The sequence below is a fragment of the Epinephelus fuscoguttatus genome, linkage group LG6, assembly GCF_011397635.1.
Source record: "Epinephelus fuscoguttatus linkage group LG6, E.fuscoguttatus.final_Chr_v1".
NCBI lineage: Eukaryota > Metazoa > Chordata > Actinopteri > Perciformes > Serranidae > Epinephelus > Epinephelus fuscoguttatus.
This window is the reverse complement of record NC_064757.1, coordinates 1,693,764-1,716,489: the sequence shown is the minus strand read 5'-3', so window position 1 is coordinate 1,716,489 and position 22,726 is coordinate 1,693,764. Positions and strand designations below refer to the sequence as shown.

Here is a 22,726-nt window from a genome sequence, read left to right as displayed (position 1 = left end):
TCCGCATTGGTGGTGTTCAGATCAAACAATCCAGGTCCTCGGCCGCTGGTCATCTCAGGCATATCGCTCTTAATAATAATAATAATAATAGATTTTATTTATAACGCACTTTACATTTGAATACAAATCTCAAAGTGCACAGTACAAAGGCAACAATAACAATAAAAGCAACAATAACAGTAAAATCGAGCAACAGAACAAAACAATAAAAACAGTCAGCAGATAAAATCAGATAAGATTAGTCAGGATAGGCTTTCTGAAAAAGGAAGGTTTTGAGTCCTTTTTTAAAAGCATCGACCGACTGTGGAGCCCTGAGGTGGTTGGGGAGGGCGTTCCACAGACGGGGAGCAGCAGCCTCGAAGGCCCTGTCGCCCATGGTCTTGAGCCGAGTCCTGGGCGGGCGCAGACGGTGCAGTTGGCCTGACCGGGTTCTGGCTGAGGTATGTGGGTTGAGGAGTTCGGTGAGGTAGGTGGGGGCTGCACCGTGCAGACAGTGATGGGTGTGAAGGAGGATTTTGAATTCGATGCAGAGGTGAACGGGGAGCCAGTGTAGAGTGTGAAGGATGGGGGTGATGTGCTCATGTTTACGCACTCTCATCAGGACCCGAGCAGTGCTGTTTTGGACATATTGGAGCCTTTGTAGGCTCTTGCCCAGGATCCCGATGAAGAGCGCGTTACAGTAGTCCAGCCTGGAGGAGACAAAGGCATGGACGAGCCTCTCTGCTGCAGGACGAGAGAGAGATGGCCGGAGTTTGGCGATATTACGGAGGTGAAAGAAGGAAGTCTTGCAGATATGGTTGATATGATCGTCAAAGCTAAGATGGGGGTCAAACCTGACTCCCAAATTAGTCACGGAAGGAGAGGGAAAAGTTGTGGCCGAGAAAAGAGACAGAGGAAATGTGGGAAGAACGGAGCTGGTGAGGGGTGCCGATATGAATGGCTTCCGTTTTGGAGCTGTTCAGCTGTAAGAAGTTTTCACTCATCCAAGCCTTTATCTCCTCCAGGCAGGAGTCCAGTTGAGTGACAGAGGAGGAGGGAGTGGAGGAGGGGGTGACCTTGAGATAGAGTTGTGTGTCGTCAGCATAGCAATGGAATTGTATTCCATGCCTGCTGACGAAACGACCAAGGGGGAGCATGTAGATGGTGAAGAGGGTTGGACCGAGCACAGAGCCCTGGGGGACCCCACAGACAACAGAGTGGGGGTGGGATTTAGCATCCCCCAGGGCTACGAACTCGGTCCTTCCTGTGAGGTAAGAGTGAAACCATTGAAGGGCGGTGCCAGAGATACCGATGTCGTGTTGGAGGCGGTGAAGGAGGATGTGGTGATCAACAGTATCAAAAGCAGCAGAGAGGTCGAGAAGGATGAGGAGGGAAGTGGAGCCGGAGTCAGAGGTCATCAGGAGGTCACTGGTGACTCTGATGAGAGCTGTCTCCGTGCTGTGGGAGGGACGAAAACCAGATTGGAATTTTTCATACAGACTGTTTGATTTAAGATGGTTGTGAAGTTGGATGGATACAATTCTTTCAAGAGTTTTGAAGATGAAGGGGAGATTGGAGATGGGTCTGTAGTTTGACAGAGATTCAGGATCAAGAGTGGGTTTTTGAGGAGGGGCTTGATGATAGCTGTTTTGAGGCTGACCGAACGTGGCCGGTTTGAAGAGAGATTAATTATATTTGTTATTAGTTGACTGATGGAATGACAGTGAGCTTTAAGCAGAGGGGAGGGGAAGGGGTCGAGGGAACATGTGGACGGTTTGGATTTACTGATTATTTTTTCGACCTCCTGCTGCACTGTGGGGGTGAATTGAGACAGGTGTTGTGTGGTGGGTGCGATGTCACCTGATGGGATAGAACTGTTGGCGGAGTAGAGAGATGCGCGGATATTGTGTATTTTGGAGGTAAAAAAATCCATGAATTTGTTGCACTGGGTGACTGTTTGGTTGTGGTGTGGAGAAGTCTGAGGTTTGAGAAGGTGTTTGACGGTGGTAAAGAGTTGTTTGGAATTACCTGGGTTATTGTTAATGATGTTGGAGTAGTGTGCTGACCTGGCCTTGGAGAGTTCTTTGGCATATCTCCGTCGATGTTCCCGGTAGGCCAACTTATGCACCGTCAGCCCAGATGTGACATAGGCCCGCTCAAGGACTCGGCCGGTCCTCTTCAGCAGTCTCAGCTCCTCTGTGAACCAGGGGGCGGAATGGGTGAAGGTGACTGTCCTGGTTTTTAGTGGAGCATGAAAGTCAAGGATAGAGTGAAGATTATGGTTGTAGTAGTCCATGAGGTCAGTAAGTGATGTGTTTGAAGGAGGAGAAAGGAGCTGGAGATGCTGATTGAGGGAGGTGGAGTCAGTGTTCTTGAAATTTCTAAAGGATATAAGGCGTTGTGGTTTGGTGAGGGGGGAGAGGGGAGGGGTCCTGAAGGTGACTGCATAATGGTCTGAAATGCCGATGTCCTGGACGTGAAGGTCTGAGATGTGGATGGAATCTGTGATGATGACCAGGTCCAGTGTGGGTGGGTCCAACAACAGATTGGTGGAGGTTGAGGCAGTCCAGAACCTGTTTAAATTCAACAGCCAGTTGGCAGGAGAGTGAGTCCATGTGAATGTTGAAGTCCCCCAAAACCAGAATGTTTGAGTGTGAGGTGCAAAGTGAGATGAGAAAGTCATGAATTTCAGAGAGGAATGATGGATGTGGTTTGGGGGGGCGATAAATGAGAGCTATGGTTGCAGGGGTGATGTGATGTGATGTGATGTGTTTGCAATTAAAAACCAGATGTTCAAAAGTGTTAACGGGTGGGACAGACAGTAGAGAGGTTTGAATGGTGCTGCGGTGAAAAACAGCAAGGCCACCCCCCCGACTGGTAGTCCGGGCCTTACTGAGGTAGCTATACCCAGGGGGACAGGCCTCATTGAGGACAGAGTAGACCTCAGGCTGTTGCCAGGTCTCTGTAAGACAGAGAATGTCAATTCCCTTGTCTGTGATGTGGTCATTGATGAGTCCAGCTTTGTTTGTCAGTGACTGAACGTTTAGTAATTCCAGTGTGGAATGGCCTGCGGAGTCCAGTCCATTAAGGGGGCGCAGGACGCTGTGATCCACTCCGGGTTTTCTGTCCATCCGGCCATAGGCGTTCCTGTCATTTGCGACTGGAGTAGTGGTGTTCTGATGACGCCATTGTTGTGCGACGGTGCGACCAGCCAACCAGAGGGATGTGATGAATCGGTGAGGGTTACCATGATCACGGTGTTTGGACAAAACAAACCGGCGACCAGATCCTCTGTGGATGTAGCGGGGTCGGTGAGGTAGTTGGAGTTGATCAGAAGGAGTGCTGATGTGATGGGAGCTCCGAAGCGGCACAGAGATGACGGTGGAGTAGCCTGGAGTGTCGGTGTTAGCCATTAGCCAGGATCCCGGCGAGCGACGATGGATGGCAGCCGCACAGCCCAGGATGGTCCAGAGCCTCCACAGAGATGGCAGCCCACTTACAGACATCCGTTCGAGGGCAGATGACATGCAGAAGCCGGGGAGATTGGCGAAACGGAGAGAGGTCGATATAACAGCTAGCACCAAGGTCAGTCTAGCAGCTAGCACCGTATTAGCACCGCCGTCCCAGCTGAAGGGGGACCAGGCTTGCTAGTCACCATACACTGTACATCGTCGCTCACCATACAGACGATTCCCGGGGGTTTGTGCAACACCAGAGACACAATCCGGGGAAAAATTAAGAAACCAGAGTTAGGTGGAGCAATAACCTAGCTGTGGAGGGTGGAATTTGTGAGGTTTGGAGTCAACAGGTATGGAGAAGCGGCGAACAGTCAACGCCAGCGTCCTCTCCTCATGGATTTCATCTCTCCTCATGGATTTCAAGGCTCTTACATCTGCAGCAATCTCAACGATCTCCGTCAAGCCCACGCTCAACTCAGTTTATTTTAATTTTGACTCTTTTGGGGGCCTGTAATCAGCTCGGGTAGGAAAATGCCTGAGATGGAACACCCACACTGAGTCTCCCTCCGCCCGATCGTAAGTTCATCCTCCCAGACCTACCGAACAGAAGACATCCCTCTTCCACCTCCACCCCCACTTACATCCATTCACCACTCCTCAACAGCTAACACCTCCTGAATTACAATAAACATTTAAATGACATATTGTTGTGGCATGGTCCTTGCTAGTGCAATTGGTGTTAAAATGGGTGAAAGCTGGTTTCTTGCTTTAATATTGTGGTTGCTATTCATTGCTGAGGTACTGTCTTCCTCTGACCCCTTATGCAGTCTTTATACAGTTTTGTTTAAAAGACATGACTGTCCTGCTAAAGGTTGGTATAATTATTGTGCCAACACATTACTTGTCTAAGTAACAGCAGCATTGTCTGATTCTCTTCCGTGCAGGTGTGTGGCCAACACCCTTCGGCATCTGTTGAAAGGTCAACTTGTCTCCCTTGCCTCATGTCAGAAGAACTTGGTGGAGATCCTCCAGAAGCAAATGCATTTGGTAGAGGTGTATGTAACCATGAAGGCCATACTTTCCACTCCCCCTCCCAATCATCAAGGCATTACAGTAGTGAGACAGCAGCCAGATCACTTCTCCACTCCAGTTTTCACACCAGCCTCCTCTAAAGCTAGAGAAGCACACAGATGCAATAAAAATTTTCAAAGAAAGGAAAGCCATAGACCAGTTACACAGACCAGACTGTTAAGATCAGCACATCCAAACAATGCTAAGGACCTCATAGTGCCCAGTCCTCCTGCTCCTTTACTAACCCAGAGCAAGAGGGCCGCCACACACACTGATGTGTTAAATAAGAAAGTCAGTAGCTGTCAGAGCAGTGCCCCACAGCCAGAAAATATTTCAGAGCACATCAACTTCCAGAGAAGAGGAAGTAATGCACTGATACAGACAAGAGCTGAAGACAACAGCACGCATCTCTCTGAGCTCATACAGAGGGGAGTCTTGCCATCTGGAAGTGATCTACAGGTCGTGTTGAAGGTTAGGTAAAGCTCTTCTCGTTTTTACAGTTGATACATGTGTAACACTTTCCAACACTTACTTGCCAATCAGCTGAAATAATAAAACTGAATGTCTTTCCTAATGACAGAAAAGGTAATTATTACATTTACCTCATGATTACCGTTTATACAGACAACACCTCTTACTTCTGGAACATTGCCACAAAGTCTATGAATATAATTAATTTACAGGCATACATAAGCCCCGTTTCCACCAAGCAGTCCACTTCAGTTCAAATCAGTTTGGTAGACATTAGAACAGTTACTTGTCTGTTTGCATTGTGAAAAGTTGTGGATGGTACAAAAAGACTGTCCCCATTTTCGTCAACCTCTTTGTTGCGGTACTTAACACACTGATCCGATACTATAAGTTGGAGCTAAAAACACTGCAGTCTGTTGATTGGTCAATAGAGGACTGTCACTTTTGCTCAGGGCTGAGTTGTGGCTGGGTTTGAAACTTATGCAGCCACTGCTGATATCACAGCAAGTTTTTCATACAATAGTAAACTAATACCATAACACGAGAGGATGTTTTGCTGCCTCTGGTAGCAGCTGTAGTCTGAGAAAAAAAAAATAATAATAATTTGCTGTGCTGACTGCCAGCAACTCTTAAGATGTAATGTTAACTTGTAATGTTAGCTGACAACCTGAATACATCAGCACACCTCAAGTGTAAATATGACAGTAAAAACCATTCCATTTGTTTTTACTGTCTCTCTTGAATGACATATACCTTAGTGATGATTAGATCTTATGCATTTAAATGGATTTGAATTTCAACTGGCATTTATTCTAATCCTCACTTGAGAAAAAAACGTAGCGGAGCGTTGTCCTGGTCCTCTCTGGCAGCACTAAACCCCTGCTCTTGCTCAACAAGGACTCAATGCACAACCCACAGCATAAAACCCCATTCTGTGGACAATAAAGGACATACAGATGTTCCTCTGTGTCACCAGTGAAGAAGAAATATGAATGGAGCAGTGAGTGGCAACAACCCTGCCCAAAATTAAGGGCCGGATCTACTAAAGGTTTGCGTGTATAAAAACGTGCCATGCGCACCTCTCCTCCCTCTCCGGTCCCTGACTGTTGGTCAGAGGCATCTCATCTACTCTGCCCCCACCTGTTTTATTTGCAGACGTTTTATTATACGCCATTTTTTCTTTTGTTCTGATGCCTTGATATCTTCTTTTCACTTCATCCACTGTTTGCATCATTTTACCTACGGCATTTACTTTTTCACAGATTTCTTCCCATATAGCGTTCCTTTGTGAGACAGTCAGGTTTCTTTGCTGTAGCTCATTTAAGTGTTTATTGGCCTCATCTACCAACACCTCTAACTCCATAGGGTCGAATTTCACTTTGCGCTTTCTCTCCAAACTCGCCATGCTGCAAACCATAAAACACGCAAAACCCTCATTTAAATAGGGTATCTCCAACACGTTTGCACCTGTTGTCATTTACGCAATCACTCTTAGTAGATCACCCACAAACCGCAGTTCAGCCCCACACGCAAAATTCTAGATTGCGCAGGCAAATTAGTACACGCAAATTGACTACAGAAACAAATTGACGCAACTTAGAGTACTGTCTGCCGTGGACACGCTAAACTGATCTACAGCCTAGATACATGTCCATAGGGGTTACTTTTGGTTTTGAAGGTACTACACTGAACGTTTTTGGTGGCAACAGGCCTATGTGTGGAGCTTTCACACTTAATTTGGGCATGTCAGAGTCCCTTCTGTCTCATACTGCAGTGAGTGCCAGTTTCAACCAATAAGAATTACTGGCTGCCACTCTAACAATTAACATTTGGACAGGGCCCTGGCCATTGTTTTCGTTATTTGTGTGTTTATTTAGGGTCCTTGCAACACATTAGTGTGTCTTTATCTTCAAATTCATCAGTACACAGACAGTCATGCCTTTGTGTGGCTGATAAATCTTTCCTCTGCACTTTGTTCTAAAAACGCATTAAATGGGTGACCGCTGTCATCTCACATTGCTACAGCATGTTTTACAGCAGTACTAGCAACATAGGCTATTTCTGTCAGTACTGCTGTCATCATTTCAGAAAACAACCTGTTGTCTTGCCTCTGCAGGGTCAGTGGCACCTTGCTCACGTGATGAATGATGGCTTGATAAAGGACAGCAGAGGCCAGTTGTACCTGGCTCCAGAATGCTGGCTGGAGTCTGTCCTTGGTAATAACATCCCTGTCAGTTCAACGTACGCCTGGGACAAGGTTAGACACCAGACTGCCTAAATCTTATCTCAGCACTCAAAACATAAGAAGAACTGCAAAAAAGTAATATTGCTTCCATTGGCTTTTCACTGTAACTCACAAAAGTCCCTCCAGTCATGCTATTGTCTGTCTGAACATGGTGGGATCCATGTTCAGACAGACAAGAGACGGACAGAGAACCAAATGTAGGTTAGTGTGCTGCTGAAAACAGTCCTCAGCAAGTGCACTATATAACTAATGTTTGTTCACTAGCAAGGACCACGCCACAACAATATGTCTTTTAACTGTTTAATTGTAATTCAGGAGGTGTTAGTTGTTGAGGGATGGTGAATGGATGTAAGTGGGGGTGAAGGTGGAGGAAGGATGTCTTCTGTACGGTTGGTCTGGGAGGATGAACTGGAGGTCAGACAGAAGGGGACTCAGTGTGGGGGTTCCGTCTCAGGCATTTTTCCTACCCGAGCTGATTACAGACCCCCAAATGACGCAGAGTTAAAGTGAACTGAGTTGAGCATGGGCTTGATGGACATCGTTGAGACTGTTGCGGATGTAAGAGCAATATGCCTGAGATGACCAGCGGCCGAGGTCCTGGATTGTTTGATCTGAGATGCCCAGTGTGGCAGCTGTGGATGCAGCGCCAATGCAGAAAGAATGACTTGAGTAGTGTTCTGATGGTATGTCTGCAGTGTGGAGGACTTTGTGAAAATGTTTCTGGAACCAGAATCGAGTGGCCATTTCTCCTGCTTTGGTGAGAAAGAGAGGGTGTTGAGGTGATGCATGGGCTGCATACCTAGAGCTGATGTATTTGGTTCATGGCTTGTATGGGCTGAGATAGGAGTTGAGGCAGAAAATGTATGTGGAGCCACGTCGAAGAAGATTTTCTGTCACGACAGACAATAAAGTTTTCTGAATCCGAATCTGAATCTGAATACCACCTGGATAGGTTTTGATGGTGGAGGACTAGATTCTGTGATTGGAATGAGCATGGGTGATGAAATTGCATATGGACATGACGTCCAGAGATGGAAATGGTAGCAGGTAAGTGCCGTGATATGCCTTGAGGCAATTCCAGCTGGAAAAGTAGACTGAGAGAGTGCTTGGGGCGAGGCTGTTGAGGATGGCTTCTTGTGAAGCGTTAGAGGTTTCTTAGCCGAGGAGCTACTTGAATGTCGTGGCTGAAAGTGGTGGGACTGGTGTGGGTGGAGATCTCATTCTGGGGCCAAGCATCAAACGTGGAACGAGCCAGTGAATTGGCAATGCTGTTGTTGTAACCAGGAATGTGCGCTGCCCTGAAAATGAACAGGTGTTGAGCTGAGATTAATGTGAGTCTGCGCATGAACTGCATTATGGTTGGGGAATGAGATCGCCCTTTGTTAAGCATCTCTCTGTCAGTGTGTATTAGTATGGACTTCCTAGACTGTTGATTCCCCCACAGAATGGCAGCTATGATGATGGGATATAGCTCATGAAGTGTGGGTGAGGGAGAGTGGGACTCTGAGCCAAGGGTTTTGAACTCTGTGGGCCATGTGGAAGTGAACCATTTCTCTCCATAGTAACCACTGAAACCTACAGAAGGAGCTGTGTCCATGTAAAGTTGAATGTCCTCCGGTTGAGTGATGAAGTCGTCATAGAAGAAAGAAATGCTATTCCAAGAAGAAAGGAAATGTTGCCACAAACGCATTTCCATTTTGCATGCATCATCCAAAACAACTTTATCATGGAGAGAGGAGATGGCTGCAGCTTTGGTTAAAAGATTGGACAGGAAAAATTTGGCTTGTGGAATTATGCGAATGGCATAATTGAGGTGGCCAAGCATATAAGCAGAGTGATGCGCTGTACTTTCTCTGTGGGCAAAGATGCCTGAAAGGAAATGGAGTCCAGGTTGATGCCTAGGAACTCGATGGAAGTGCTTGAACCTGAGGTTTTCTCTTCAGAGAGAGGCGGATGGTGGAGTGACAAGGAGGGTTTCGTCGAGAAGATGAAAAATGTAAGGGAGTCTGCAGTTGTTGATCAGGATCCAGCACAGGGCTTCTGAAAGTGAGTCGAAGACCTTGGGACTGCCTCTGCAGCTGAAGGTGAGGCGCACAGAAAAGTAATAAGCTCCCTTCCAGCAAACCCTGAAAAGACGCCTGAAGTCTGGATGAATTGGCAAGACTTTGAATGGCCTTGTGATGTCTTCTTTAGAAAGCCAGGCTCGATGGCCTGCCAAACGAATGAGGGTGATGGCGGGGTCGATTGTTGCGTATTGCATGGAGAAATCTGGGCTGGGTATGATGCTATTGCAGGGTTTTCCCTGGCTCAGAAAGGGGCTTTGATGGTGATGTCTGCGGCACGCGCTTCGCATTTGCATTTACAGATCATGCAGATGTATTAAGCGATGCCACATCTTCTCTATTAGACGAGAGAGGTCCAAATAATACAGTACATTAGGGCTGGGCAATATGACCAAAATCTCATATCCCGATAAAGGTCATTTCATATCCTGATAACGATACATATCACGATATAGCACATTTTAATCCAATGAATAAAAAGTTGCATGCTCAGTCTCTTTAGTAAATAGGGTATCTACGGTGTCACGAGCACCTCCACATAAGGAGCAGATGTGCAGGAGGCGACAGTTAGAAAGAGAACAGCTCAGGTGGTTGAAGTTATTGCACACCATCCTGTTTCTCTGGTAAAGGATTGGCCTTCCCCATTTGTCGACTCCCTTTGGCATGGGAACATTAATTGCAGGGTGTATATCTGCGGGCCTTGGGATGATGGGAGGTGGGGGTGCAGCGTGTGATAGACAGTTTAAGACTGAGGTGTTGCGTGGGATGTGAGCATGGTGGTGGAACACTGACTTTGCATGCTGTGGCAGGGTGGGAGGGGGCTCCACTTAGCTCGAAGGATGGACCGGTTTGAAATGGAGGAGGCAGCTGAGAATTGCCAACTTAATTGGCCTGTGGTGGGACCCCTTGAGTTACTGGATGGGGCTCTTGTGCTGCATTGTTGGCTATCATGAAAAGGGAAGGAGCAGGAGCCATATTATTGTATGCAGCTGAGGAAAGGGTCGAGGAAGGGATGATGGGATGAAAGGATGTATGTGCATGGGGATTTTGTGAAGCCTGCGAACACAGGGATGAGAAGAAAGCTGACATTATTTTAGAAAAGTCAGACACAGAGGAAGTAGGGAGTAGGGGGTAATATGACCTGGCCCCCACTAGGGGGGGCTGATGATACAGGTTGTGGCCCTGGAGGCAGCAGAAGCCCGGGGATGTCATTCGTCACTGGCGGTGACTGGCTCTGGTGCGGCAGCCAGAAGTGTGGGAAGCCCCAGAGATTGTTGCTGCCGGAATTCTTGATGGGAAGTGGGGGTGCAGCAGGTAATGGATGGTTAAAGAAATTCCTGGTTCTGATCTTCTGATCCTGGCCCTGCTCCCGAACCTAAGTTAACAAATTAACTTCATATAAAACAATGTTTTAGGAAATTACTCAACCTCTTTAAAAATGAAAATGTGTATATGTGATGTGTTTTTAAATATTTATGTCTTCAGTAGTAATCGATGGGTTTGGAGCCAAGAGCCACGACAGGAAGTCAGACATTCAGTCAGACTAAGACATTGTTTGGTTACAGCCTTTGTCTTTTAAAGAGGCAACAGATAGCATCTTTTCCAAAATATATCATTATGAAAATAATGTGGGTTGCAAAGGGTAGTGGCCACAGTAAAATCAGACTGTCAGCGTTTACATAGGTTACTTAGTGGCTTTGCAATCTTTGCAATAAGCTTCTGCCATCAGGGGCGAAATTTTGCAGACAAAATATGCTTTACGGCAGGAAACGCGTCATGTATTCATTCATTTCTTTCATTTGTCTGATTTAGTTACTTTGAAAACTTTGATTAATAATTCAAAATATAATCAGCGAATAATTCTAGATCACTACGACGCAGCAGTGTAGGGGAGCAAGCTACATGTAACAGATCTAAGTAATTAAATAACAAAAAAAACCCATTTCATTTGATTCATTTGATTTGTGTGTGTATATATACATATATATATATATGTGTGTGTATATATACAGTACAGGCCAAAAGTTTGGACACACCTTCTCATTCAATGCGTTTTCTTTATTTTCATGACTATTTACATTGTAGATTCTCACTGAAGGCATCAAAACTATGAATGAACACATGTGGAGTTATGTACTTAACAAAAAAAAGGTGAAATAACTGAAAACATGTTTTATATTCTAGTTTCTTCAAAATAGCCACCCTTTGCTCTGATTACTGCTTTGCACACTCTTGGCATTCTCTCCATGAGCTTCAAGAGGTAGTCACCTGAAATGGTTTCCACTTCACAGGTGTGCCTTATCAGGGTTAATTAGTGGAATTTCTTGCTTTATCAATGAGGTTGGGACCATCAGTTGTGTTGTGCAGAAGTCAGGTTAATACACAGCCGACAGCCCTATTGGACAACTGTTAAAATTCATATTATGGCAAGAACCAATCAGCTAACTAAAGAAAAATGAGTGGCCATCATTACTTTAAGAAATGAAGGTCAGTCAGTCCGGAAAATTGCAAAAACTTTAAATGTGTCCCCAAGTGGAGTCGCAAAAACCATCAAGCACTACAACGAAACTGGCACACATGAGGACCGACCCAGGAAAGGAAGACCAAGAGTCACCTCTGCTTCTGAGGACAAGTTCATCCAAGTCACCAGCCTCAGAAATCGCAAGTTAACAGCAGCTCAGATCAGAGACCAGATGAATGCCACACAGAGTTCTAGCAGCAGACCCATCTCTAGAACAACTGTTAAGAGGAGACTGCACGAATCAGGCCTTCATGGTCAAATAGCTGCTAGGAAACCACTGCTAAGGAGAGGCAACAAGCAGAAGAGATTTGTTTGGGCCAAGAAACACAAGGAATGGACATTAGACCAGTGGAAATCTGTGCTTTGGTCTGATGAGTCCAAATTTGAGATCTTTGGTTCCAACCGCTGTGTCTTTGTGAGACGCAGAAAAGGTGAACGGATGGATTCCACATGCCTGGTTCACACTGTGAAGCATGGAGGAGGAGGTGTGATGGTGTGGGGGTGTTTTGCTGGTGACACTGTTGGGGATTTATTCAAAATTGAAGGCACACTGAACCAGCATGGCTACCACAGCATCCTGCAGCGACATGCCATCCCATCCGGTTTGCGTTTAGTTGGACGATCATTTATTTTTCAACAGGACAATGACCCCAAACACACCTCCAGGCTGTGTAAGGGCTATTTGACCAAGAAGGAGAGTGATGGAGTGCTGCGGCAGATGACCTGGCCTCCACAGTCACCGGACCTGAATCCAGTCGAGATGGTTTGGGGTGAGCTGGACCGCAGAGTGAAGGCAAAGGGGCCAACAAGTGCTAAACTCCTCTGGGAACTCCTTCAAGACTGTTGGAAAACCATTTCAGGTGACTACCTCTTGAAGCTCATGGAGAGAATGCCAAGAGTGTGCAAAGCAGTAATCAGAGCAAAGGGTGGCTGTTTTGAAGAAACTAGAATATAAAACATGTTTTCAGTTATTTCACCTTTTTTTGTTAAGTACATAACTCCACATGTGTTCATTCATAGTTTTGATGCCTTCAGTGAGAATCTACAATGTAAATAGTCATGAAAATAAAGAAAACGCATTGAATGAGAAGGTGTGTCCAAACTTTTGGCCTGTACTGTATATATATGTGTGTGTGTGTGTGTGTGTGTGTGTGTGTGTGTGTATACATATATATGGGGTGCCGTTTGTAAAGTGGCTCACGCTGAAAATAACATTTTCTAAATAGCATTTAGATTTAGATTTAGATTTAATATTTAGATTTAACATTTAACATTTAGGTGCCACATTTAATATTTAGATTTAACTATTTAATATATTTCTAAGTTAACAAATATTGCTGTAAATGTGGTAAAAGGTGATGTTAAAAAATTCGCAATACTTTTTAAACATTGTTTGAAGCTAAATGTGGCAAAATGTTGATGTTATTTTCAGCGTGAGACACTTTACAAACGGCACCCCATACATATACATATACATGTTCCGCGAGCGGTTATGTCAGTCGGAGGCCTCCACGTGGGGAAGACAGACAGGACAGGAGAAAAATTAGTTAGGTAGTTAGTTAGTTAGTTTTCTTAGAACCATATGAGAATGGTATAATTATGAGTTTTTATATCTGGTGGAATTCACTTACATTTTAGTGTGCCATCAGCTTATTAATAGCATTTTAACCTAAACAAAGAAAAGCGTAAAATTTCCTGAAAGGTAAGTGTTGCTTTAAACACTCGCCTGGTAAGACTATCCTGATGACGTGAGCTCAATGTTCTGTTTGTCTTTCTGTGTCAGTCTGGACTTGGTAACACCCCCAAACATTTTCAGTGGGTGGGAGTACTGCAAGTAAGACAAATTCCTTCAGTCAGTCAGTCAGCTTAACAAAACACAGGGGAACATCATCTTCGTCACCAACAGAACCAGTTGATAAATCTAGCTTTTGCCAGATCCAGTCAGAAGAACGGCAGAAACAGATTTTCCTCTGAGAAACTTAGCGACTGCATACTCTTATTGACTTTCCACAGTAACTTCACTTATTGCTGTGTTTATTCTACTGATGTTAGAGTTAGTGCTTGTTACTTTGGAAGCTGCCATCACTGTTCTGCAAGGTGCAGCCTGCATTTTACATCATCAACTACAACACAGTCCCTGATTAGCTGCTTACATTGTCAACCACAGAACTGATCCCTGATTGGTCCAAATTGGAAAGTGTTTGAGGGGCAGCGAGTCCAGACTGATACAGAGAGTGAAACAGAATGTTGAGCTCACCTCATTAGGATGGTCATACCAGGCTACTTAAACACATTCATGTATAATAGCATGATTTGAACATTGGCCTTTAAAATGAAGATGGACTTTTTGTACTGATGCACGTCATGAATAACTAACATAAATCAATAGCAAGGTTCATAATAGTAATTAAGTTGATTTATCTAAAACAAGTAATTTTGAAGTGCTTTATGAAAGGCAAAAAAGGGCAACAAGATGAACTAAGTGAACAGTAAAACTTTGTTCAGGTCGCAAGAATCAAATGAAATCAGCAGTACATTAAAATAGAGTTCATACAGTAATGTGATATTAAAATCTGCCTTTTTATTTATTTTGTTTTTGTTAGTTTAATGTCAGTTAGTTATGAATCTAGAGTGAGTCAGTTGTTTGTGAAGAATCAGCTCCCACAGACTGTTTTCCTGCCCTATCTGTTGATTTGTGTCTGCTACTGCCAGTAGGGGTCTGTGGAGACAGGCCAATACACAGCATAAGGCTGTAAATTATTGAATGTTCACTGTAGAGCTATGCACCAGCACACACACACACGCACACACGCACACACACACACACACACACACACACACACACACACACACACACACTCCTCCTTTTCCATTACATTGAAAAAAAATTAAAAAGCGTAGTGCAACAGAGTCCTGTTTAATGGTTGCATAATCAAGAGTGCTGCTGAAGGACACTTAATAGGCCCTTAGGGTTCATATATCCCACTCAGGAAACCTTGATACTCTCATTAATAAGTCATCAGTCATAAACGGACATGTCAGTGGTGTTGAAAGACATTTCTGATTAATTCCTTCCACTGTTTGCTCAGGTGACGTTCAGAGACAAACCTTTGTCTCACTACTTATTGAACATTGAGGCTGAAGAAACCAAACCACAGACTCATCATGAGGACAATGTTCAGCACTGCAGAGCTAGTTCTTCTCAGAGGGTACTGTTCACAGGTCTGTTGTTCCTTCCTGCCTAACTCCAGCATCAGTTCCACATACATCCTGCTGTTCTCTGACAAACAAAGAGAGCAAGCGGGCAGCCACTGAAGCATGACTTTTTCTGTGTCAATAATTTATCATCGGCCTTACATGATTGTAAATGTATTGGAATACCTTTTCTAATTCTGCAGACACATCGACCCTGAACTGTCTGATGAAAATCAAGATATTCCATCTGGTGACTGATGAGGAAGTGCTGCCAAATGCTATTATGGACCGTTACTGGGAGACGCTCCTAAAGAAAGACTATTCAGTCTTAAGACTGGGGGTTGAAGACTTCTGATTATTCCTCCTCACATTTTGTCCACAACTGTTCATTCTGAAAAATTTGATTTAACTTAGTCACAAATTCTGTGATCACTTTACTGTACTTACTGTGGGTACAATGTGACTCTCAAAGAGTGATCATATCCAAAACCCTAAATGCCAGTGAATAGTTTTTCAGGGTTTCACAGGTTTGTTGTTCTCATGTGTTTGTACTTCAGGTTTCATGTTCTGTTTATATCTGATGAAAAAGCACACACCCTATTTGGCAGTGTGAAGATAGGTTGTAGTTTCATATAATATCCCTTAACACTCTTTTCAGTGTTCTCCATGTACTTCAAGTTTATCTGAGCATCATTCAGGTCCTTAAAGTATTTACATTTTAAAATGTGATCTTTTAAAGTGCATTAAAGCAAAACTGTAAAGATAATGGTGTTCATAAAAGTGTCTGCTTTGGTGTGTGTGTAAACGGACTGATTACCTGGGACCCCAATGGGAGGGGGGGCCCTTGAAAAGCCTGGGATAAAAGGCTTGGTTGTGTTTGCACTTTTCTCTCTGAGGCCGCTCTCACCCCCTAAAGGCACAAAGTGGTTTAGTCTCGCCCATGTATGAGGATTCGTCAGAGATTGATAAACCATGACAGCCCCCATTCCATTCACTTCCTGTGTCTGTGTCATGTGGGTTTTGCTTACTGCCTTGCCACTTTTGGAGACTAGCGGTGGTGCCGACTACATAAATTCCAATGAAAAAAGTCACCGCAAGTACAGATTATGACCGTTTCTGTCGCCCCATAGTCACTTTAGTAAATATTGGATTCATTTCTTACAAACCCCGACCCTTCTAACTACACTGACACTGAAATGGCATTTTTTTTTCCAGACAGACAAATCAAGAGAAAATTAACTTTGTTCAAGATATGTTTTAAGCACGCTTGCAAGATATGGCAACTGACATGATCTTACACTTGGCTGATATCAGACATTAAAGCTTCTTTTATACTGCCAGATTTTCCGCAAATGTTGGGTCGATTTGCCTGCCAGCTGCGAGCGTTTAGACACACAGAGGTGGAAAGGCGAGTTGATCCAAGGCGCCCAATTTTCCGCCTTGGAGGGTAGTCATAATGGCAGAACCCTTTTAGTTTAAACAGACCGAGGTGGCCTTCTGCCATGGGAGGGGCTGTTGAAGACTTGTGGGAGGAGCTGTTGATGATGCTGCACGTGCGAGCCACTGGTTGTGGATAAACAGGAAACAGCTGATAGCAGGAATTAGCAAGCAGCTAGTAGCAAGAGGGAAATGCAAACCTGACAGACACTGTAAAGATGAGCAACTGGGGAGACAAGGAATTGCGCGCCCTCCTTGCCCTCGCAAACAAAGAGGTCATTAACCATTCTGTATAAACAAAAGTAGGTAGGCGGCAATTTTCCGCCCTCCCCGATTTTGTTTTTATACTGCAAATGCTGAAAAAAGTCTGATTGGGCTTTTCTGCAAATTTGCACAATTCCTATCTAAAAAGGGCTTAAGAAAGCAGATAAAAACGAGCTGCAAAATAAAGAACAAACATTAAATTTAAACTGAATATAGTGCTGTAGTGTTTTGGATCTGATTTCATCCATCCGCATGATGTTAACAACACATCCAAACAAGGTGCAGGGGAAAAACGGCCATGCCCTCTCAGGAGACCGTGGGTGCATTATCCTTTTTTGTATTTTATTTGTCTCTGAACTCAGTGAGAGCCAAGTGAGTGACTGCTTGTGCTGCTGGGGCACCAACTTGCACTGTCATGTCCTTCCCAGAAAATGGAATTCAGGGATCCAAAATGAAAAGAAAGAAAGGGGCAAAAAAAAATCAAAAGGGGTGTGAGACAGAGACATGGAGCAAAGGAGGAAGGGTGGGGACCCACAGAGGGTGCTTTTCCACAGTGCCCAAAAGTTGGTGCTACGCATCTGTTTTGGGCCAGTAGGTAATAGGAAATCCTGATTCAGGCCCGGCTCTGCTACTGTATAGGGGCAGATACTGTGCACATACACTAATGGATGGTTCTCTTAAAGATATGAGGATTTTCCTCAGTTTTGCTGATGAGGGTTAACCATTAGTGAGTGGGTGCCAAATGCATCGGATGGTGGTGATGTGCTGGATGTGGCCGGGCAGTAGGCGGACTGCTACCGGGGCTCTCCCCTCCTGCCACTTCTCTGTGAACAGTCGCTCCAGTCAGCGTTGGACACCCGGACATAGCAGACGCAATTCATGACCGCTCGGCACTTTCTTTACGCATCTGGTAAATTTCTGCTCCCTCGCCTTCTAATGTGCTTTTTTAAAGGTAGCGTTGCGGATGTATGTATTTCAGGATATGTTGAGGTTGCACCGTAGTGTCCCTCATCGTGTGACTCCCTCTGGAGAAAAGAACATTTTTCAGCCGTCTGGTGCTTAAAAAAAACAAACATACAAAAAAGAAAAAAACTTAGCCACGAAGGAAACTGCTCCTCATACAGTTTTGAAAGCAGGTTTCCCTGTGTTATTGTATCAGTATGTTGTTACTGTATCACAGTTATGTTTCTTTTACAGTGCTTGTGTTTACCCTTTCACTCACTGAAGAAATGTTTGTCGTTATATTAAGGTTCTTATGTGGAACTGCGGGAGAAGATTGCATGGCAGAGATCCGCTCAAAGACTACTTTAGAGAGCAAGGTAATTTAGACCAGTCAAAGCGTGAATTCCATGGTGTTTATTTTATTTGTCTTGCCTCCTAAACACAAATATCGGATTAATAAATATACATGTCAGATGTTTAGCTGATGTGTTCATTAACTAAATTCTTATAGGGAAAGAAAGTTCCAGAGCCTTGTCACAAGACTCTCTCTGACTTGAAATGATGTATCTGGGCTAGCCTGTCATCAGTGGGCTCAAAGAATGTGATGCAACTTTACAAAAAAACTTGTTTTATTGATGGGTTCCCACCCATACAATTTCATCACGATACTTTGATCACAATACTATTTCATTGCGATAATAAATGTATTGCAATTTGCCAAGTGTTGTGATGACATGTATTGGATTTTTATCAAATAAGTTAAAATTTCCAATCCGTTCATCTCACTTAAGTCATTTTTATCAAAGCAACATATATCTAGTGGACTGAAAAAGCATTTGATGTCATTACTCTACTGGGCTACCAAAAATTTAATTTGTACCCCTCGTTCCCACAGTTAGGAAAACCCTGGAAGAGTCATGGAATTAGGATTTTTTTTTGAAAGTTTAGTAAAAAGTGATGAAATTTTGTTGTGTGTAAAACTGTTACAGAAATTTCCCATGCATCACCTTCCATATGATGTAACACAACAGCATTTTTTTTCTGTAGCTGTCAACTTAATGTAATATGCGTGGATGTGTGACAACATTTTGTTAACCATCATGTATATTTCTCAGTTTTCTCCCTTTGTTCTGTCTCTCCCCTTCTGTGTGCCAGCTGGCTGAAAATATGTTTGAATAGAGTTTGAAACTGATATGTTTGAGAAATGCTGGGCATGTGGGGCAAGAAAAAAAATAATATGGGTCCTTGAAAAGTCATGGAAAAGTTTTGAAATTTTGTCCATGAAAATATGTGGGAACCTTGAAAAAAGATAGATAATCTGCCACTTATTTTAAATGATTCAGATATTTAACTCACTTAATGCTCTTCTCATAATCAGGTACAGGGGTTAACTACATAATATCTTCTGAATGTTTATTTTCCTGTATTTTTTATCCCTTTGTTCCTAGAATGAAAATAAGATGTGCACACTACAAACATAGATTGAGACACAGGTGCTTCCTGTTCCCTATGTCTCTGCTGGCGCTCTGTCTGCTAAAGCTGGTCTACATTAAAGTGACAGTGAGGAACAGCGTCTACATTGAACCCTATGGAATCACTGTCAGCTTATCCAGAGCCCACAGCCACAGATATGACATCAACTGCACTGCCATCTACGAGCTGGACCCTGTGGAGATAGGCAAAGCTCTGGAGATAAAACGAAATGTCATTGTTGATGTGGACGATGATAGCACGGTGAGTGTGACCTCAGACTGCCAAACATTTGTCAAAACAAGGGGTTACAATATGGCTCCAGTGTCGGATGTAGAGCAGAGTTTCCCATTGGCCTACTCCCTGGTGGTGCATAAAAATGCACCCATGGTGGAGCGTATTCTTCATGCCATCTATGCACCTCACAACATGTACTGCATTCACTATGATCAGAAGTCCTCTCCAGTGTTTATAAAGGCCATTAAAAACCTGGCTCAGTGTGTTCCAAATGTGTTCATTGCCTCAAAATTAGAGTCTGTGGAATATGCCCACATCAGCAGGCTTAATGCTGACCTAAACTGCCTCTCTGACCTACTAAGGTCAGAGGTCAAGTGGAAGTATGTCATCAACTTATGTGGCCAGGACTTTCCTCTCAAGTCAAACTATGAACTGGTAGTGGAGCTGAAGCAGCTGAATGGAAGTAACATGCTGGAGTCCAGCCGACCCAGTGAACTCAAGAAACAACGCTTCAGCTTCCAACATGAGCTGAAAAATGTGCCTTACGAGTACCGTCGTATTCCTGTCAAAACCACAGTTCCCAAAGATGTTCCTCCTCATGGAATAGAGATGTTTATTGGCAGTGCCTATTTTGTCCTGTCACGGGCTTTTGTGAATTACATTAGCAGCAGCCAGGTGGCAAAGGACTTTCTGGCATGGTCTGATGACACATACTCACCAGATGAACACTTCTGGGCCACCCTTGTCAGGGTCCCTGGGGTGCCTGGACACATTCCCAGGTCAGAGGCTGACATTACAGATCTGAGGAGTAAGACACGACTGGTCAAATGGAACTATTTAGAAGGAATTCTTTACCCAGTCTGCACGGGTATACATATGCGAAGCGTTTGCATCTATGGAGCTGCTGAACTTCGCTGGCTCCTCAACTATGGCCACTGGTTTGCTAACAAATTTGACCCCAAAGTGGACCCCATTCTGATTAAGTGTTTGGAGGAGAAGCTGATGGAAAAACATCAATACATGCAAACATAATGCTGAAGAGAAGAGGAAATCTGACAAGGAGACAAGAAAATAGTTCCAGTATTTCTTGTGTTATAAAGCAAAGGTGCAAAATGAAAGAAAAAAGAAAGTAACAAAGTACATCTACTCAGTCATTGTACTTAAGCACAATTTTAAGATGCAGGCACTTTACTTGAGTACTTTCAGGTTGTTAGCCTGAGCTTGTTAGTGCATGATATTTATCTGATGGTATCTATTTCTTATGGAGATTAGGATTTCTCAAACAAACACTCTATAAGGTCATAAAATGTGCACTGCTATAGTTTAGACTACCCAACACTATATGGAAAGGCAACGCCTGAACCACATGAAAATATTGCTTCAATGATGCATCAGTTATTTAACACTGTGAAAGAGATTGTTCTCCAGAAAGAGTTCTTCAGGGTTCCCATGGTCAAGGAAAAAATGGAGAGGTCATGGAATTTCATAATCACTTTTTCAGGGCCTTGAAAAGTCATGGAATAAGTAAAAAATATTGAATGTTTTGGAAAAATCACATCATGGAATTGTGTTGCGTGTAATGGCATTGTTACAGTAATCTGGATAATCCTCCATGAAATGTAGCATTGCAGCAAATATATTTTCTGTCCTTGAAAAGTCATGGAAAAGTTTTGAAATTTTGTTCATCAAAAAGTGTCAGCAGGGCATGGCGTTTCCACATTATTTCATTATTCTAATTATTGTCAGTCTGTAACTTTCACAGACTATTAAAGGAAATGTCATCTTAAAAACAAGTGTCAATTGATATTAAATTTTAATATGCTGTCCATGTTGTTCTTGATTTTTATTGCAGAGACTACTCTGATATTGAGAGTAGAAATACCAGACTCATGTTGCAACTCTTACCTTTCTTGCATTTCACACAGCACTTAGAAAAACCTAGTTTTTGCAGTGTGTCCCGCACCGTCGGGACTTCAGCGTCGGTGGCTTTTCGGCCGATTGAGCATATTGAATCAGCGGTGGAGCTTGTCGGTGAGAGAGATCACTGTGATTGGCTGTTCAGGTTTTAGTTTCTTGCCCCTGTAGCAAGTGAATCTGCCTGTAGTAAAACCAGGGTTAACCAGTGCTTCCTCCTCAGGCTCCACTTCACTCAGCTTCCCGACAGATCCGCTGCTTCTTCCCACTTTAACCTGAATAACAAACCGGGGCACCATGACCGGAGGGAAGCACAGCCAGTTACCCTCCGCTAGCCTCTGAGCTAGCCCCGGCTCTCCGTTTGGATCCAACTGGAGCACCAAGCCCTGGTTTGTCTTTCAGGTTAAAGTGGGAAGAAGCAAGAGTTTGTCGGGCAGCTGAGTGAAGTGGAGCCTGCGGAGGAAACACCGGGATGTCTGGATGTAATAGTCCGTGGAGGTGCCAGGACTCCGCTATTTTGTTTATCTCATGCATTCCTCGGACTTCCAGTTTCCCTTTTTGCGTTATTTCCTCTCACGCAGATGCAGAATGTACGTGCTACTTGGGCGTCGGACGTAGTCCATGTAGTTTGTTCAAATCCAACTGACACAGGGCGACGTAGGTGACGTAGATGACACAACAGTTGGCTTTCGTCGCCGCTAGTTCTTTGATGTTGGTTTGGTGTGTCCGCACCTTAAGGTTACAGTGCTAACGTTAAATAGCAGCATTAACGTTACTAGTAAGTGGAAACGCACGCGAGGCAGCAGTCCCTCACTCCTCGGTGAATGGATCTCCACAGTCGGACGTAATCCATTTTCATGTCCAGCGAGCGGACGTTCGCCAGAAGGCTGCTGGTAACAGCTGGTTTGATGGGGCTAGCTCTTAGCCTAGAGCTAACCCCTCCGCACTTCCCCCGCTCCTGCGTCCTGTCACAGCACAGCGCTGCCGGCGTCTCCCCGTCGGGACAGCTCCAGGCAAAACCACGGTCATCTCAGGGCTAGCTCGGCAGGCCAAGCTTGCTATACATCCTGAGCTCTCTTGGTTGTAGTGTTAGATCTCTGCAGCGGTTTCTAATGTCTGTTAGAAACTTGCGACTGTATTGCACTTAAGAATTTACTTCTTGTTGCGCTGTTTCTTTCTTAGTAGCTCAGTCCATAGGGACTTGGGTTGGGAACCAGAGGGTTGCCTGTTCGAGTCCCCGTCCAGACCAAAATATGGAGCGTGGACTGGTGGCTGGAGAGGTGCCAGTTCACCTCCTGGGCACTGCCAAGGTGCCCTTGAGCAAGGCACCGAACCCCCCCCAACCGCTCGGGGCGCCTCACCAAGGGCAGCCCCCTCACTCTGACATCTCTCCACTTTGAGCATGTATAGGTCCTGTTTGTGCATGTGTGTGTTTTTTGGATCTGTGTGTAATTGACAA

The 22,726-nt window shown here is 44.3% G+C and overlaps 1 protein-coding gene across 7 annotated transcripts in view; it reads left to right on the top strand.

Annotated features, from left to right (window-relative positions):
* LOC125890241 (beta-1,3-galactosyl-O-glycosyl-glycoprotein beta-1,6-N-acetylglucosaminyltransferase 4-like) overlaps positions 1 to 21,179 on the top strand; it is an 80,619-nt gene extending 59,440 nt beyond the window's left edge. For 3 of the 7 annotated variants that reach the window (XM_049578785.1, XM_049578786.1, XM_049578784.1), the window contains 5 exons: positions 4,382 to 4,979; positions 7,096 to 7,236; positions 14,898 to 15,030; positions 15,207 to 17,614; positions 17,954 to 18,019. In XM_049578785.1, the coding sequence (XP_049434742.1) occupies positions 4,382 to 4,979; positions 7,096 to 7,236; positions 14,898 to 15,030; positions 15,207 to 15,358 (1,024 nt within the window). In that variant the 3' untranslated portion in view covers positions 15,359 to 17,614; positions 17,954 to 18,019. Of the gene's footprint in view, positions 1 to 4,381; positions 4,985 to 7,095; positions 7,237 to 14,897; positions 15,031 to 15,206; positions 17,615 to 17,953; positions 18,024 to 19,094 lie in introns of those variants that run through there. The other 4 variants (XM_049578789.1, XM_049578790.1, XM_049578787.1 and 1 more) reach the window with 4 other exon arrangements.
* The last annotated feature ends 1,547 nt before the right edge of the window (positions 21,180 to 22,726 follow it).